This window comes from Macadamia integrifolia, unplaced genomic scaffold (genome assembly GCF_013358625.1).
Source record: "Macadamia integrifolia cultivar HAES 741 unplaced genomic scaffold, SCU_Mint_v3 scaffold_170A, whole genome shotgun sequence".
NCBI classification, from domain to species: domain Eukaryota; kingdom Viridiplantae; phylum Streptophyta; class Magnoliopsida; order Proteales; family Proteaceae; genus Macadamia; species Macadamia integrifolia.
The window spans coordinates 105,873-124,833 of NW_024870628.1; the positions used below are offsets into that span (position 1 = coordinate 105,873).

At 38.3% G+C, this 18,961-nt stretch overlaps 1 protein-coding gene across 3 annotated transcripts; it reads right to left on the minus strand.

Moving 5' to 3' along the window:
• Positions 1–49: 49 nt before the first annotated feature.
• On the minus strand, positions 50–18,430 carry LOC122070981 (GEM-like protein 1). Of its 3 annotated transcripts, none has more exons than XM_042635239.1 (5): positions 18,129–18,427; positions 17,264–17,646; positions 17,062–17,163; positions 2,215–2,489; positions 50–409 (listed from the first exon to the last, which is right to left on the minus strand). In XM_042635239.1, the coding sequence occupies exons 2-5, from the start codon at positions 17,583–17,585 to the stop codon at positions 206–208; spliced, it is 903 nt and encodes a 300-aa protein (XP_042491173.1). In that variant the 5' UTR covers positions 17,586–17,646; positions 18,129–18,427; the 3' UTR covers positions 50–205. The 3 variants fall into 3 exon arrangements, with proteins under 3 accessions (XP_042491173.1, XP_042491174.1, XP_042491175.1); XM_042635240.1 differs by lacking the exon at positions 50–409 and adding an exon at positions 461–686 and having other exon boundaries at positions 18,129–18,430; XM_042635241.1 differs by lacking the exon at positions 50–409 and adding an exon at positions 976–1,424 and having other exon boundaries at positions 18,129–18,430.
• Positions 18,431–18,961: the final 531 nt, after the last annotated feature.

Here is an 18,961-nt window from a genome sequence, read left to right on the forward strand (position 1 = left end):
ATTGTTGTTGTCACCATAGACGTCCCAAATGACAGTATTAAATCTGGTATTACTCTCCAGCAAGCAAAGTCGTATGTATAAAATTAGATCATCAAACCCACGTTTCAGATAGGCAAATCCAAGAATCCTATCCTCCCGAAATATTACATCTTTATACATTCTACATATGCCAGTTTACAACACACAAGGGGGGTACACAAAGTAACTAATTTTGTAGGTTTCCACGCGAAAAGGCACCATGCTGCTGTAAAGCTTCACTCAGATTCTTGAGTGCCTTGTCATATGATACAAACCCCATGAACCAGAATTCATGGCCATCTGTAGTGACGACCTCGATGTACTTCTCAGAAGGGTTCATTCTGTTAGAAGAAGGATTTACTGCTACCAACTGATCAAGCGGCACAGCCACCTGGATATTCATGCATTTAGAGCCAAAAGCTTGAACAAAAGGGATTACCACATAATCACAAAAGAAAGAAATTACATAACCATATAACATATCAAATAGAAGAGGAAGTTGATAAAATAGGTGACTTGTGATAATTCTACTACTGGCACCATGGCTCTAATCCGTACCACATGTAAAGGGCAGAGTAACAAACCTTGTTCTATCTACATGAAATTATACTACTCTTTTCAGGGTCAAAAGAGTATCCATATATAAACGTCATGCGTGCAGGAACAGCCTACAACAGGCATGGCTATTAGCACCATGGTAGCAGCAAAGCTAACGAATGGCAAACGCAGGCAAGCTATTTTAACTTGAAACTAAATATGTAGTAAAGCTGCTATTTTATATACAAGATAGTTGGGACTTTTGGCAGCAAAACAAGAGACTATTGTAGGTATGGATATGAAGCCATGAAGGAGCAGCAGTCACAGAAGGATGATGTATGGAAAGCAACAATTTATATGGACAAGTATTGATAGCAGCAGTGGCTGCACTTTAGCTTGATTTCAGCTTTCACTTTAACATAACAGAAAACCAAGTTTTTCCTTCCCATTAGGATAGGTGAAGGTGTTCTTCCCTAACTGGATTAATCATGAAAAATTAATAATACAAATTGAAGTGATTCTGAAAATTAGCGTTACCCTATTACTGAGTCAACAAATGTCAACAAGACATTCTGTTCCATAAAAAGCATAAAGAAGAAAGGCCCCTAGAGTCATGCTACAAATTCAAATAAAAAGCATTTGCACCAACAAGCTCTTGTTGCAAATGAATAATGAAAAGGTAAATGCTGTTTTAAAGACGAGGAGATCACAGTCAACAGCTCCCTTCTTAATTCCCAACACAGAAGGCTATTTCCATGGAATCCAAATGAAGTGCAGTGAATGTTGATAACAAATCTTCTCAAACTTTCCATTCATTAATCCTTCCATCCACAAAGTTAGCTGATGAAAGTACTCACACATAGCCATTTCTGCAACGTGGAAATTGGGCTACTACTAGATCAACATGAGGAAGGCTGGATCCTTTGCTCTAATACCAATGATGCACTTATTGTTTGACATTAGTATAGCTTTTCGCCAAAAGCAACAGAAATTAACCCATAGATAGAAATTATTTTCAACACTTCCAGACTTAAACGACATGAATTCCGACAAAAATGTTATTCTAAATTCAAGACAAGATGCCCCGAAGCTTGCTGCGTGCAAAACATTTATTGGTGTTCACTGACCACAACAAAGAAATCATATACAATATGGACAAACATCTCCTATCAATTGCATATAACTTAGGAGTGGAATGTTTACATGTCAATGTGAGAGAATAACATATCACGGGCCTTCTCCAAAAGTAAATCTTTTAAGTTCTCGAACTCTCTCATTCAGAATTCAAGAACAGCAATTTTGAACTGGTTCTGAAAGATGGATTAATTTGGGCTCTCTCTCGATGTTAAGTTCTCTAACTCTCTAATAGGGTAAAAATGATTTGTCAGAACTCCTAGTATAAACTATCTTGTAATCAAGATATAAGTTTCAAAAACAGAAATTTGATAGTCACCAGCAGTTCCACAGTTCAATCATAAAATTATATGTCAAATTAGTGAAACATATAATGTAAGATATAACTTGAGAGTACAAGGGTAAAATTTAATGGAAGAAACGAGTTCTTGATCCAAATTATGTTGCTATTTCAATAATTATAAAAAGTTGACAACTCTGAATAAGGACTTATTAAACTATGGATCCATAAAGAAAAGAGAATACCTTGTAATACAACCATTCTTTCTGTCCTGGGGTAGGATAATAACAGAGAGGATTGTCACTGCAAAAGGCCACTCTTTTGTTGGAAATGTAGAGTGTTCCAATGACAGGTCCAGAGGACGATGAAAGATAACAAGCATATGCCTTCAGAAGCTTTTCATCTAGAAACAACTGAAACGTCTGCTGAAAAACCTTCTCACGCCCCCCTTCTGCAAAAACCTTTGTCCCCTGGGAAAGTCTTGCCATGGCTGCATCACTAAGACTAGGACTGGTTTTCACTGTCATTCAAAACATGATAACTGATTAGAATTTAGTAACAGGCATGTCTCAGAAAAATCTAAAGTTGTAACCGAAGTATAATCAAAGATGAATGACTAATGTTCCTGCTAAGAAACATAACCATGCTGATCAACCCGCAAGCAATATAATATTCAGGTAGTAAATAATGATTTCATTTTTTTTTTTTTTTTGGGTTGGGGAGGGTGGGGGGGCAGAGGGTATTATTTGATCAATTAAAATGAGAATTCCACCATACCCAATATCTGAGGCGTCGGTTTCGACTACCTTAAAAGCCTCAGGGTTAGGGATGAATAAACAGGGGATTTCTTTAACTAATTTTTTAATAGTTTGTACGGCTGAGGTTTGGGCCGTAGTCCAAGATGTTGGTTTCTTCTTGAGCCGAAGGTATAAGGGTTCGGCTATTTTGCTGATTTGAGGAAGAAAATCACGGACATAATTTAAACTTCTTAGAAACCTTTGTAATTGAGTTTCAAAAATTTGATCAGGGAATTTTTCACCAAAGGTAATGGCACGGTCGATAGGGGTAAGAGTACCCTTTTCTATCAGATGACCAAGAAATCTTACTTTGGTAAGGAAAAATTCCATTTTTCTTTTGGATAAGACTAAACCATTTGATTTAATAATTTGGTAAAATATTCTCAAGTGTTTGAAGTGTTGCTCAATTGAATTTGACAAGACCAGAACATCATCAATATAGACAATAGTGAATTGTCCGTGAGAATTGAAGATGTCATTCATAATCTTCTGAAATTCACTTGGGGGGTTTTTTATGCCAAATGACATAACATTCCATTCATATAGGCCAAACGAAGTTGTAAACGCAGCCTTGTACCTATCCTTTTCATGAATCTGGATTTGCCAAAAATCAGATTTCATATCGAATTTTGAGAAGATTTTTGCTTGGTAAATTCTTTGTAAAAGGTCCTTTTGGTTTGGAATTGGGTATCTGACACATTGGAGGGCGTCATTTAACGGTTTGTAATTAACAACAAGCCTAGGGGTTCCTCGTTCAATTTCGGCAGCCTTATTAACATAAAAGGTTGTACAACTCCAAGGAGAAGTACTAGGCCGAATGAGATTTTTAGTTAGGAGGTCATTAATCTCTTCTTTGCATGTTTTAAGAAGAGTTTGGTTCATTTAGGCTGGTCGAGCTTTAGTTGGTATTTGAAGATCTGAAAATCCTGAAGCATATGGAAGAGAGACCATGTGTTGCTTACGATGCCAGAAGGCATCAGGGACATCAGAACAAAGGTTGGACTCGTATTTGGATCTGATTTGATTAATTTGGTGAATGGTTTTGGGATTTTTAAGTTGATCAGAAATCCGTTGGTGCAGGAGTTCTGTTTTAAGAAAATTTATTTGTTTAATTTTGTTGAGATTTTGGTTTGTAGAGTTTTGAGCCTGTAAGAAGGGAAATATAATTTTTTGACCTTGGAATTTTGTTGTAATACCGTCTTGGGTAATTTTGAAAGGTTTAATTTTTTCTAAGAATGGTTGGCCAAGGATTATGGTTTGGTCAAGGTATTTTGCAAGAATGAAAGTTTGAGGAAGACAGAGGCCTTAATTACAAACATGGGTATTTGAGAGTTTGTATTGGACATTCAACCCAGATCCATTGGCCGTATTGAGGCGTTGGGTTGTTCGTTCATAGAACTGGGTTGGAATGGCTCCCTCGTTGATACAGTTGGCATTAGCTCCTGAATCAACTGAGGCAATAGCAGAAAATTTGAATGAGGCGTTAATTACTAGGGTTATGCCAATATACCAATTTTGGCAGGTAATGGTAGCCACAAAACCAGGGATTGTAGGATTTGGTTCAGCAAGTTCTTGATTTGCAAAAGAATCTATTAATGGTTCATTATTTGAAGTTGAAGCTTATTGGTTTTGTTGTCAGTTTAAGAAGGCTATTTGCTGTTTGATTTGTTTTATCTCATACTGCAAAGATGCAGTGGTAGTTTCAAGGACTTTGATTCGACCAGAATGTTCGGGAATATGAGGTTTTGATATTTTGTCGAATTTCTGCATAATTTGATTAAGATTGTAAGGTTGAGGGGAATTTTGAGTAGAAACATTGTTTCTGAGATGTTCGAGGCAAGCCTTTTTTTTGTTCTGGGTCTACCAAGCTATCGATATAATAAAAAGAATTTGAGTTAGGTGATGCATAGAGCATCCGGACTGATTTGGGAACACAGTCTTCACAGTTAAGACCAATAATACAAGAATCACAAGCATAAGCTTGGAAATTCTCATTATTGGAAGAACTAGAAGAAGTATGTTCAGAAGCTTGAATTTGATTAAGTTTGTAATTTTCATCTTCAGAAGAGGCTGAAGAAGTTTCTTGAAAAAGGGCAAGGATTTGAGTTTTATCTTGCTCGAATATTTGTAAGAATTAATTTTGTTTGAGACTCTACAAAATTTGGCAATATGGCCTGGTTTGCCACATCGAAAACATCCTTGGGAAGTTTTGGATATTTGGAATTTTTAGGTGCCTTGAAAGGCTTCCTGTATTTGTTATGCTTGGGTTTGTAAGGAGTTTTATGATAAAACTCAGGGGTTGTGAATGGTCTGTGAGACACATATTTCTTGGATTTGTGAAGATTTTTATAATATTTGCGAGAAGACTTGTATTTATGTTTTGTTGGAGGTCTGAGGGGGGGAAAACCAAATTGTTCGCAGAATCCTCCTAATTCTGGTTTGTAAAATTTGTTTTCCTTATGGATCTGTTTCTTTAGTCTAATATCAGTACAAAGGGTGAGGCCTTCTTTATGGATTAGACTAATGATTTGGCCATAGGACATTTGATCATAGGGAATAATCCCATCATTTTCTTTCCTAAGGCGTTGTTTGATTTTTTCAGAAAATAAAGTTGGTAATCCTGTAAGAAAATTTTCTTTCCAACATGGAAGGTTTGTGTCAGGTCTGGTTAGGACTTTGGTTAAGAAGGTGCCTTTGTACCATTTGAAATCATGTAATTTCTTACATCTAAGGTTTGATAATTGTTCAGCTGTTCTATCTTTGAGATGAGAAGGGTTTCCTAAAAAGTAATTTGCAATGCTGAAGATAAGAGTATTAACAGCATCCTCAATAGGAATTCCTTCAGCATCAAGAAGGGGGGTCCCTTCGGGTATTATTTGGACAACCATTAAAATTTCAGTTTTTTGGACGTCGGTCAGGACATAATCCCACCAACCTCTGAGTTGGCCAGTAAAGCCAGAAACAAGTAGGGTAGCTACAGCACTATCAGGTGTATTTTGATACGATGTGCGTTGCTAACCATGGTCATATCTTAGAGTTTGTTCATGAGATTATGTTCAGACAGACCATCTATGTTCCATTCATAGATGATACCACTTTGATAGGAAGTCTGAGGAGCAGTTCCTCTAGCTTCTATTTGAAGGTCAGGGAAGACTGGATGTTGGGTTGAGCTTTGACCAATTTGGTTGATTTGGAAAAAATCCTCTTCGTTAGAACTCGAAGAAGAGTCTGAAGAGCATCCTATAATGGTGCGAACACCTCTATTGTTTGATTCAGCAGAAGTTTCAGCTGAAGGCTGATTTTGAATACGCGTTTGTGGATTACTTGTTTCTAAATGTGCTTCAGCAGTATTCAGAATGGTAAGGCGTTGATTAATTTGGTCTAGGACGAAGGATTTGTTAAGAGCGAGTTGTTGTTTTTGGGGAATATTATAAGGTTTGAATAAAGGAACAGAAGTTGGAACCGGAGCCGGTGTTATAGACAAATAAGCCATTGGTTTTGGTTGGACTAGGTTCTTGACTCTGGATAGTTGATTTCCTATAGTTTGGAGACTTAAGTTTCTAAAGTTTAATTGTTCAGTTTGTCTTCTGTTTGGATCATCTTTTTCTGCAACTTTGAACGGAGAAGCAGTTATTTCATTATTTTTGTAATTATGTTTGATGCTTTCCACCGGAGGATGGATAACAGTAGTGGGTGGACCAGCGCATAGGGTCCAAGATTTGTGAGAAGTAGTTTGAGTACATATCTGATTACAACAGGGATAGTAGATGTCATTATCCTGGGCATATATATCAAAGTATGTGAAGAAAAATACATTTATTTTAAGGTTTGCCATAAAATTGTACCAATTCGTTCGGATTTGTGCTTGTTGTTCAAGATTGAAGGTTCCTAAGAACCAATCTCTTTTTTGTTTGTTTTTAGGTGACTCAAAATCGGTTCTAAGTAAAATTTTGTCAATTTGGTATTCTGTGGTTGTTTGAATCATGTGTACTCCAGGATTCTTTGGATCATGATGAGGTGGAGCAGCTACCTCAGATTGTGTGGGAGATTGTTGATCAAGAACCTCAGATGAGGTAGATTCAGGGAAGATAGTTTCGTAAGTTCCCTGGGCAATATTTTGATTGGTTTGTACTCCAGCAAGGTTGGGGATAGGTGGAGTAGTTCTAGTTTGAGAGAACCATCTGCTTATGTCAGAAGAAGTCGATGCATCTGAGCATGATCTTCTGGTGCTACTTTGGTAGATAGGAGGGGTTATTTGTCGGTTAAACCGGATGGAAACTAGTCCGTCAGAACCTTGAGATATAGAACGGATACTAGTGTTTGAAACTTGAGGGGGAATTGCAGTCGTTTGTAGTTGTCATTCCTCAGGGAAAGCAATATCTTCCCAATGACAAAGTTTAGGATAAACAATTTGACCCTGAATACAATCAGTTTCAAGGTAAAGGGTTTGTCCCTTAGGAGAAGTCCTTCGGGCACGCTGTTAGACAGATTTCATAGCTTTGTATTTGATGCGATGGATGATGGAAATTGGAATGGTTCCATGCATCAATTTGTAACCGTGGGTTTTGAGGTTAAGTTTGAGTAAATATAAAATATTTGGGTCCTCTAGGGCTATGGACATATTTGGGTAAACATTGAAATGGACAGGCCCATAACAAAGGCTAGTTTCAATGGCTCCCAGAAGGGAATCATTGAACTCAAGGAATCTTTGGTCACGAAGGGCTAACAACATGGAAGTGTTGAGTCATTTTCGGTAAAGAGGTTTGATGGCTACTTGGACTAAACCAATGTGGACATAATTAAATTTGTGATCTTTGTATAATTCTTATAAGGTATTTGGATCAAAAAGTTGAATTTCTTGTGTTTGAGGAGTGAAATTAATGGTTTGTTCTACGGTCTTAACTGTTTCGAGGCCGAACCAGTCTCGATCATAGATTTCATTTCTTGAGATTTTTGGCATATTCCAGCTTTGAAGTTGTCGGTCTATTCTTGTGGTTTGTTCATCATAATTGAGCACATTAGAACTTGTGCTCGCCTCGCTTGCCGATCTCATCGACATGGAGCGGGGAAGACGATTCATAATTTGAGATTTCTTAATCTTGGGGTAATCTCCTAGATCAAAGTTTTAAGATGGTATTTCCAACATAACTTGGGCACAATCGTGGTCTTACACTCTTCTGCCACTCCTCCCAAGAGTCCAAAGGCATATACCGCGTCGAAAAACTTAATAAATAAGATGATTATATAAAAGAAAAGAAATCTGCAAAGAAGTAAACCGAATCAACTTCTCCCGCTTCTTCTTTTGAATAACTACCTAAAGTAGACTCTCCCGTTGCTCCACCTGAGTGATCTGAAGAATGAGTTTCTTAATAGGGGCCGAACCCAACAAAAACGGAACAACGAGTGGACCCGAAAGAGAGAAGGTTGAGCCGTGGGAGAAGAAGTGGATTTCCCACATCGGCCGACCCACTTCAATTTTTCTTTCTCGTTCAAGCTTCCTCCGCTGGCCAACCTTCATTAATGCCCCCTATTAAGTGGCTTCTATGCATAGCCTTTCTGTTAAGGATCTCAACTGATCGTAGACCACCCTGCGGTCGAGCTGATCGTAGACCACTCTCGCTTTTGGAGACTCCTTCTTTCTCATGCCAGAACAAGCCCATTCATTACCTGTGCCTTCAACCAACGGCTTTTACCCCTCGCCCTCCCTTTACGTCAATAGGGGGCTTCTATGGCATGCATATCCTATTTTTCATGAAGCAACTCGAGGGCAGCGCGTATGATCTTTCATCTGGGCGGGATTCTCATAGAAACAGAAGCTTCGATCCCTAGGCTAGGAGACGCTTATGCGATCTCAGAGCCACGGTGGTGGTGGATTCGGTTTACTTCTTTGCAGATTTCTTTTCTTTTGTATAATCATCTTATTTATTAAGTTTTTCGACGCGGTATATGCCTTTGGACTCTTGGGAGGAGTGGCAGAAGAGTGTAAGACCATGATTGTGCCCAAGTTATGTTAGAAATACCATCTTAAAACTTTGATCTAGGAGATTACCCCAAGATTAAGAAAACTCAAATTATGAATCGTCTTCCCCGCTCCATGCCGAAGAGATCGGCAAGCGAGGCGAGCACAAGTTCTAATGTGCTCAATTATGATGAACAAACCATAAGAATAGACCGACAACTTCAAAGCTGGAATATGCCAAAAATCTCAAGAAATGAAATCTATGATCGAGACTGGTTCGGCCTCGAAACAGTTAAGACCGTAGAACAAACCATTAATCACCCCTCAAACACAAGAAATTCAACTTTTTGATCCAAATACCTTACAAGAATTATACAAAGATCATAAATTTAATTATGTCCACATTGGTTTAGTCCAAGTAGCCATCAAACCTCTTCACCGAGAAGGACTCAACACTTCCATGTTGTTAGCCCTTCGTGACCAAAGATTCCTTGAGTTCAATGATTCCCTTCTGGGAGCCATTGAAACTAGCCTTTGTTATGGACCTGTCCATTTCAATGTTTACCCAAATATGTCCATAGCCCTAGAGGACCCAAATATTTTACATTCACTCAAACTTAACCTCAAAACCCACGGTTACAAATTGATGCATGGAACCATTCCAATTTCCATCATCCATCGCATCAAATACAAAGCTATGAAATCTGTCCAACAGCGTGCCCGAAAGACTTCTCCTAAGGGACAAACCCTTTACCTTGAAACTGATTGTATTCAGGGTCAAATTGTTTATCCTAAACTTTGTCGTTGGGAAGATATTGCTTTCCCTAAGGAATGGCAGCTGCAAACAACTGTAATTCCCCCTCAAGTTTCAAACACTAGTATCCGTTCTATATCTCAAGATTTTGACGGACTAGTTTCCATCCGGTTTAACCGACAAATAACCCCTCCTATCTACCAAAGTAGCACCAGAAGATCATGCTCAGATGCATCGACTTCTTCTGACATAAGCAGATGGTTCTCTCAAACTAGAACTACTCCACCTATCCCCAACCTTGTTGGAGTACAAACCAATCAAAATATTGCCCAGGGAACTTACGAAACTACCTTCCCTGAATCTACCTAATCTGAGGTTCCTGATCAACAATCTCCCACACAATCTGAGGTAGCTGCTCCACCTCATCATGATACAAAGAATCCTGGAGTACACATGATTCAAACAACCATAGAATACCAAATTGACAAAATTCTACTTAGAACCGATTTTGAGTCACCTAAAAACAAACAAAAAAGAGACTGCTTCTTAGGAACCTTCAATCTTGAACAACAAGCACAAATCCGAACGAATTGGTACAATTTTATGACAAACCTTAAAACAAATGTATTTTTCTTCTTACTTTGATATATATGCCCAGGATAATGACATCTACTATCCCTGGCATAATCAGATATGTACTCAAACTACTTCTCACAAATCTTGGACCCTATGCGCTGGTCCACCCACTACTGCTATCCATCCCCCGGTGGAAAGCATCAAACATAATTACAAAAATAATGAAATAACTACTTCTCCATTCAAAGTTGCAGAAAAAGATGATCCAAACAGAAAACAAATTGAACAATTAAACTTTACAAACTTAAGTCTCCAAACTATAGGAAATCAACTATCCAGAGTTGAGAACCTAGTCTAACCAAAACCAATGGTTTATTCATCTATAACACCGGCTCCGGTTCCAACTTCTGTTCCTTTATTCAAACCTTATAATATTCCCCAAAAACAACAACTCGCTCGTAACAAATCCTTCGTCCTAGACCAAATTAATCAACGCCTTACCATTCTGAATGCTGCTGAAGCACATTTAAAAACAAATAATCCACAAGCGCCTATTCAAAATCAGCCTTCAGCTGAACCTTCGGCTGAATCAAACAATAGAGGTGTTCGCACCATTATAGGATGCTTTTCAGACTCTTCTTCGAGTTCTGACGAAGAGAATTTTTTCCAAATCAACCAAATTGGTCAAAGCTCAACCCAACATCCAGTCTTCCCTGACCTTCAAATAGAAGCTAGAGGAACTGCTCCTCAGGCTTCCTATCAAAGTGGTATCATCTATGAATGGAACATAGGTGGTCTGTCTGAACATAATCTCATGAACAAACTCCAAGAGATGACCATGGTTAGCAACGCACATCGTATCAAAAATACACCTGATAGTGCTGTAGCTACCCTACTTGTTTCTGGCTTTACTGGCCAACTCAGAGGTTGGTGGGATTATGTCCTGACTGACGTCCAAAAAACTGAAATTTTAATGGTTGTCCAAATAATACCCGAAGGGACCCCCCTTCTTGATGCTGAAGGAATTCCTATTGAGGATGCTGTTAATACTCTTATCTTCAGCATTGCAAATTACTTTTTAGGAAACCCTTCTCGTCTCAAAGATAGAACATCTGAACAATTATCAAACCTTAGATGTAAGAAATTACATGATTTCAAATGGTACAAAGGCACCTTCTTAACCAAAGTCCTAACCAGACCGGACGCAAACCTTCCATGTTGGAAAGAAAAATTTCTTACAGGATTACCAACTTTACTTTCTGAAAAAATCAAACAACGCCTTAGGAAAGAAAATGATGGGATTATTCCCTATGATCAAATGTCCTATGGCCAAATCATTAGTCTAATCCATGAAGAAGGCCTCACCCTTTGTACTGATATTAGACTAAAGAAACAGATCCATAAGGAAAACAAATTTTACAAACCAGAATTAGGAGGATTCTGCGAACAATTTGGTTTTCCCCCCCTTAGACCTCCAACAAAACATAAATACAAGTCTTCTCGCAAATATTATAAAAATCTTCACAAATCCAAGAAATATGTGTCTCACAAACCATTCACAACCCCTGAGTTTTATCATAAAAGTTCGTACAAACCCAAGCATAACAAATACAGGAAGCCTTTCAAGGCACCTAAAAATTCCAAATATCCAAAACTTCTCAAGGATGTTTTCGATGTGGCAAACCAGGCCATATTGCCAAATTTTGTAGAGTCTCAAACAAAATTAATTCTTACAAATATTCGAGCAAGATAAAACTCAAATCCTTGCCCTTTTTCAAGAAACTTCTTCAGCCTCTTCTGAAGATGAAAATTACAAACTTAATCAAATTCAAGCTTCTGAACATACTTCTTCTAGTTCTTCCAATAAGGAGAATTTCCAAGCTTGTGCTTGTGATTCTTGTATTATTGGTCTCAGCTGTGAAGACTGTGTTCCCAAATCAGTCCGGATGCTCTATGCATCACCTAACTCAAATACTTTTTATTATATCGATAGCTTGGTAGACCCAGAACAAAAAAAAGGCTTGCCTCGAACATCTCAGAAACAATGTTTCTACTCAAAATTCCCCTCAACCTTACAATCTTAATCAAATTATGCAGAAATTCGACAAAATATCAAAACCTCATATTTCCGATCATTCTGGTCGAATCAAAGTCCTTGAAACTACCACTGCATCTTTGCAGTATGAGATAAAACAAATCAAACAGCAAATAGCCTTCTTAAACTGACAACAAAACCAATAAGCTTCAACTTCAAATAATGAACCATTAATAAATCCTTTTGCAAATCAAGAACTTGCTGAACCAAATCCTACAATCCCTGGTTTTGTGGCTACCATTACCTGCCAAAATTGGTATATTCGCATAACCCTAGTAATTAACACCTCATTCAAATTTTCTGCTATTGCCTTAGTTGATTCAGGAGCTAATGCCGACTGTATCAACGAGGGAGCCATTCCAACCCAGTTCTATGAACGAACAACCCAACGCCTCAATACGGCCAATGGATCTGGGTTGAATGTCCAATACAAACTCTCAAATACCCATGTCTGTAATCAAGGCCTCTGTCTTCCTCAAACTTTCATTCTTGCAAAATACCTTGACCAAACCATAATCCTTGGCCAACCATTCTTAGAAAAAATTAAACCTTTCAAAATTACCCAAGACGTGATTACAACAAAATTCCAAGGTCAAAAAATTATATTTCCCTTCTTACAGGCTCAAAACTCTACAAACCAAAATCTCAACAAAATTAAACAAATAAATTTTCTTAAAACAGAACTCCTGCACCAACGGATTTCTGATCAACTTAAAAATCCCAAAACCATTCACCAAATTAATCAAATCAGATCCAAATACGAGTCCAACCTTTGTTATGATGTCCCTGATGCCTTCTGGCATCGTAAGCAACACATGGTCTCTCTTCCATATGCTTCAGGATTTTCAGATCTTCAAATACCAACTAAAGCTCGACCAGCCCAAATGAACCAAACTCTTCTTAAAACATGCAAAGAAGAGATTAATGACCTCCTAACTAAAAATCTCATTCGGCCTAGTACTTCTCCTTGGAGTTGTACAGCCTTTTATGTTAATAAAGCTACCGAAATTGAACGAGGAACCCCTAGGCTAGTTGTTAATTACAAACCATTAAATGACGCCCTCCAATGGGTCAGATACCCAATTCCAAACCAAAAGGACCTTTTACAAATAATTTACCAAGCAAAAATCTTCTCAAAATTCGATATGAAATCTGATTTTTGGCAAATCCATATTCATGAAAAGGATAGGTACAAGGCTGCCTTTACAACTCCCTTTGGCCTATATGAATGGAATGTTATGTCATTTGGCCTCAAAACGCCCCAAGTGAATTTCAGAAGATTATGAATGACATCTTCAATTCTCACGGACAATTCACTATTGTCTATATTGATGATGTTCTGGTCTTCTCAAATTCAATTGAGCAACACTTCAAACACTTGAGAATATTTTACCAAATTATTAAATCAAATGGTTTAGTCTTATCCAAAAGAAAAATGGAATTTTTCCTTACCAAAGTAAGATTTCTTGGTCATCTGATAGAAAATGGTACTCTTACCCCTATCGACCGTGCCATTACCTTTGGTGAAAAATTCTCTGATCAAATTTTTGGCAAAACTCAATTACAAAGGTTTCTAAGAAGTTTAAATAATGTCCGTGATTTTCTTCCTCAAATCAGCAAAATAGCCGAATCCTTATACCTTCGGCTCAAGAAGAAACCAACATCTTGGACTACGGCCCAAACCTCAGCCGTACAAACTATTAAAAAATTAGTCAAAGAAATCCCCTGTTTATTCATCCCTAACCCTGAGGCTTTTAAGATAGTCGAAACCGACGCCTCAGATATTGGGTACGGAGGAATTCTCAAACAAAAATTTCCTAATGATAATAAAGAACAATTAGTCCAATTTACTTCTGGTATCTGGAATTCTGCTCAAAAGAATTACAGTACCATTAAAAAAGAAATTTTATCGATTGTTCTCTGTATACAAAAATTTCAAAATACATTATTAAATAAACCATTCTTAGTTCGTGTTGATTGTAGCGCGGCTAAATATGTTTTGCAAAATGATGTTTCAAATCTTGCATCAAAACAAATCTTTGTCAGATGGCAAGCTATATTATCAATTTTTGAATTTCAAATAGAGTATATTAAAGGGGAATCCAATTTTGTCCCTGACTTTCTTACCCGTGAATTCCTATAGGGTCAGACTCTTCAAATCAACCTTATCAGGATGGCTCCCCCTAAGGAGTCCACATCCTCAAATTCTATTGTCAAAACCAAATCCAGCTATAGTGCCTCCGTAGCCTCTGCAGCACCTTCCAACCAAATAGTTACTAGAAGCCAATCCCAGTTGGCCTCTGCAAATAAACCCTATTCTCATGCTGTGGTCATTTCCTCAGCCGTTGGTCCCCTCCAAACCACAAACAAGGCAAGCTCTAGCCTACAAACTACTCAAGTCAAGCCTCCCCAAACAGCCAAAGGTTCTAAACTCAAAAGCCAATACCATGAAAAACCATGCAAAGAAGATCTCTTCATCATTGAAGAACCCCTATTCAAATTTACTGACTCACCTATCAGTATGGCACAACAAATTTTTTATAAAGGATGGCTTCACCATTCCAACTCTTCTGCAAAAACCCAAGAATTCTACGAATATATCCTCGTAGAAACTGACTCTGTCAAATAAAAACTCAACTATGACAAAAATGATCAAACTTTGGTTACACATACAACTATAACCATATGCAAAATTCTCACACTCCAAGATTGGGGCAGTCATCCCCTTAATACAAGAAGTTTTTCAAATACCTTTAGCCCACAAACTTTTACATATTTCGATTACCAGGACGCCTGGTTCAAAGCCTTCTGCTTTCAAAACAGAATTAACCGCCACTCTTGGTTCTTCTGTTTTGAGTACAGATTCAATAACCAAACTCCCCTCTGGTTCCCCAAATGGTGGGATCAATATGGTCATATGATTGAGATCCTACCACCACAAATACAAGATTCTTTCCAAATATTTTGTCAAAATACAAGCCTCCAACCTCACCAACCTAACCTCCTCCGGTTCTTTCTCCACTGCCGATTGGCATGGATACTTTTCTGGGAATATCAAATTTATGATTACCAGTCACCTAACTGGATTGCCCCAGTTCTTTGCCGAACCTTCAACGTCAAATGGTGGGACAACTGTGACGTCTCCAAATGTGAAAGGACGTCCCTCATCAAAAGCCTCAGAGGTCTGAAACCTGTTCCAACACTTCAAAGTACATCAAAATCGAGTATCAAAAGTGAGAAGAAAGCCCTCATTGCTCGACTGGCTGAACTCGGTTCCGATTCAGACAAAGAAGGTTCTAACAATGGTGCCTACAGCCTCAACACCCTCAAAGGATCAATGCTAGCCCATGAACAATGCTATGGCCAAGATCTATATTAGAATGACCCTGACTTTGTGCTTGCCAGCTCCAAGGCATCCTCCTCCAGCAAATTCAAAGAAGTAACCTCACGAAGATCTCGTCGGGCTACAAAATCAAAGTCTTCTTCGACCAAACCCTAATTTGGTCCTTAACGTCTGTTAGGACGGTCATAAAATAGCCGACAGGTGTAGTCGTAAAAACCACACCTAGTCAAATAACCTCGGACGACCTATTAAGGAAAGGAGGTACTGTTACTGTCCCAGGTCAAAGGCCAATATCCGGCTTAAACAAATAGGATACAAACCTCTTGATCAAACCAATACGAAGAACAATATCCTTGATATGTGGAATGCCGTGGTAAGATCATTGAAGATTCCAAATCATTTGTTGATAGCAACTCCAACTTTCGGCGCCAACAATGCCACAAACAGTGTTCCAAATTCAAGTGTACAGTACTTAATGAAATTAGGCACTATTTTAAATTATATTCTGTTCCAAACCCAAATGCACCGAAAACTCACATGTAATTCAAATGAGCCTCCTTGCATTATAAAAGGAGCATCACCCCATCACCCAAAGGCACTTGAAAAATTAGAACTGACAAATTAGGAGAGAGAAGCTCTGCAGAAGAATCCTTCATCTGCACAAGTTCTTCTAAGATCTCCAACTGATCCGCCGGACCTCCAAGTGCTCCGACGATCTTCAACAGCAGGCTCCGATCATCTCAAGTCTCTGATCTTCCTTCAAAGGTTAGCCACCTGCAGCTCAAAGACTCTTAAGACCAAATACCCTTCTTCTTCTCAAACCTTTAAACCCAAACCTAGCCAACGATTCAAGAACTCTGGATCAAAATCTCCAAATATTGTACACTTTATTTTCAAATATATTAATTTTGATTGCATTATTAGCTTTCTGCATACAACAGCTTCTTGTTCTATCCTTAGATCAAAGCCTACAGTCGCGCCTCTTGATTCTGAGAAATAAATCTAGTTAAGCAGCTTTTATTTTCCATAATTCCATATTCTAGTTTTCTGAGTCTATGGCTTTATTCTTTGTTTTCTTGTTTATTTAATTTAGCACGAATTAGTCCTAAGTAAGGTATTACACCTATCTTAGTGTAAGTCTCCTTGCTAGATCGGAATAAGGTATTGCACCTATCTCGTCCTGATTACCATACAGAACCAGGAGATCCCTATTTCCCTGGATTTTGGTATATCTCGATCCTGTAATCTGGTATCATATATATATATATATATATATATATTTTTTGTCCTTCCTCAAAGAAATGATATACTGAGAATAGGTTCAAAGAGAAATGAACTCAACAAAAAAAGTACCATACAACCATAAGATGCAACAAATACCAAAGGCAACCTACAATTTAATATCAATTTCAAGAAACATCCCCCCCTACTAAACTCTTCCATGCAACGATAAAACTGTGCTTAGTAAAATCTGTACAAATAATGGCATGACATTTATGAAATAGATGGATACAAGAAAAACTAAAATGTAATGAACACGGAATCAACCATGTGTGCATAGGACTTACGGTGATTCCAGACGTTTCCAGAAATACCATCAGCTTTTTTGGCACAGCCTTCAACCTTTTTCCCACAACGACTCAACACATTAAGAACCGTATCCATAGGACCTGAACACATAACCAACAATCAAGAAAGTAAAAAATGTAAGCAAAACCGGATACCTTCAATTAATTGCTTCAGAAGATATGATTGATAACAATTACTCACCCTTCCCGGATGATCCAGGAGATGTCTGGACGTAAGGATTGGCAGGTCGAGGCATGCTGCTGCCACCATAACCACCACCAACATTGCCATTAGTAACCGGAGGAACAGAGTAGTTCATGTAGTTAGCATTATGAGTCGCTGGATCAGAAGAAGGAATCGCTTCTCCCGCAACCCAAGTCCCAGCCTTCTGGTTGGCTGGATGGGCTTGAGGTGGGCTCGGATTTCCCATAACCCAGGAGCCCCACCTCCCCTCTGTGTTCAAATTTGACGTGCCTTCATCCATTTTCTTATTCTCCTTGCCGTTCTGGCGGTAGGGATCCATGGTAAAAATTTCCTTGCACTCCCTGTTAGGGTTCTGGTTCTACTCTCTCTCTAAAAGAAATCTGTGGTATCAAGATTCAGACATTACAAAATAAACAAGCTAACATCTTTAATTCAATTGAATTCATCCTCTACGATAGGAAATGCAGAATTGGACCAAATAGGAACAAATTTTTGAAAATAATAATAATAAGAGAAGCCCAAATCATCCATCTTGCACAACCAAAAAATAAAATAAAATCTGTGGCATCAGGATTCAAAGTTCAAACATTATCAAATAAGCAAGCTAGCCATTTTAATCCATGAAAATCTTAAAATAAATCAGAGAACCCAAATCATACCTCTTCCTGAACCCAACAAAATCCCCCCCCCCCCCACAAAAACCCCCTAAGTGCTCTCTAGGTCATTTCAAATTTCCAATCAGAAAAAAATTATTAACAATAACATAAGCACAAAGAGATTGAAAACAGGCAATACCCAGGAGAGAAAAAATCTAACAGATCGAAACTCTAACATTAGAATTAAAAGGCAAGTGTAAACATACCCTCGATCATGAACCGAATCGATTCCCTGAAAAGCAATAAAGGAAACCAAGCACAAAGAGATGCTACACAACGAGAGAGGAAGAGAAACTGATGATATCGTTAATGCTTATGCGTATAGAGATTAGAAAGAGTGGAGAACCTCGTCTATTGCAAGGCTGGATTGAACGGTGGGAAGTGTGAAATTTAAAAAGCTAAGCGGTGCTGAGATTCTGATTTCTGATCCGATTTTATAAAATTCCTTTTAAAAAACCAATGAGAGTTGAAGAAAAGTAAGGTGACGCTGCTCTTTTCTCTAGAAAACAAGAAGCGCGCTAACAGGAAAAGTAGAAGAGTAACCAACGAGGAGAACATCTCCACGTGGCACTATGTCAACTATATATCAATTATCAACTATTGGATTGGAATGAAAGTGTTGGGACTTGTCCGTTATTTTATTCCAATCTAACGATAAGAACGATCAGTAAGGGTGATCATACGTGAAAGCATCTACAGTAGTGTAGCCGTTTTAGGACCGTTGGATTGGTGTTAAAGAGCACTTAAAGTTTAGGACCCACAATGTCCTGTTCACCGTGGCGTATCCGGAGAGCTCGAGAGGTGTGGGGTAGGGGAAGCGCGAGTGGAGTCCCCTCTGTCGGATCCACACAGAAATTCACTGCATGGCTCAGGAAAACTTTTTCCTACAAAAAAAAGCATTAATAATTCAAACTTGGGATTATACATGTGACCAATGTTTAATAGCATCTATAGTGAGTGGAGTTAGAATCTCTTTTCCGCGGGTAATCATTCTATCCCATCTCACATCGCCCATGATGTATGGGGTCACCTTTGTATT

What these genes read in the sequence shown, in the direction of transcription:
- LOC122070981 (XM_042635239.1), bottom strand. Translation starts at nt 17,585, where the DNA reads ATGGATCCCTACCGCCAGAACGGCAAGGAGAATAAGAAAATGGATGAA. An exon ending in TCCTGGATCATCCGGGAAGG is followed by an intron (nt 17,164 to 17,263) that starts GTGAGTAATTGT and finishes TTATGTGTTCAG; the next exon opens with GTCCTATGGATACGGTTCTT. An exon ending in TGGAAACGTCTGGAATCACC is followed by an intron (nt 2,490 to 17,061) that starts GTAAGTCCTATG and finishes TTTGAATGACAG; the next exon opens with TGAAAACCAGTCCTAGTCTT.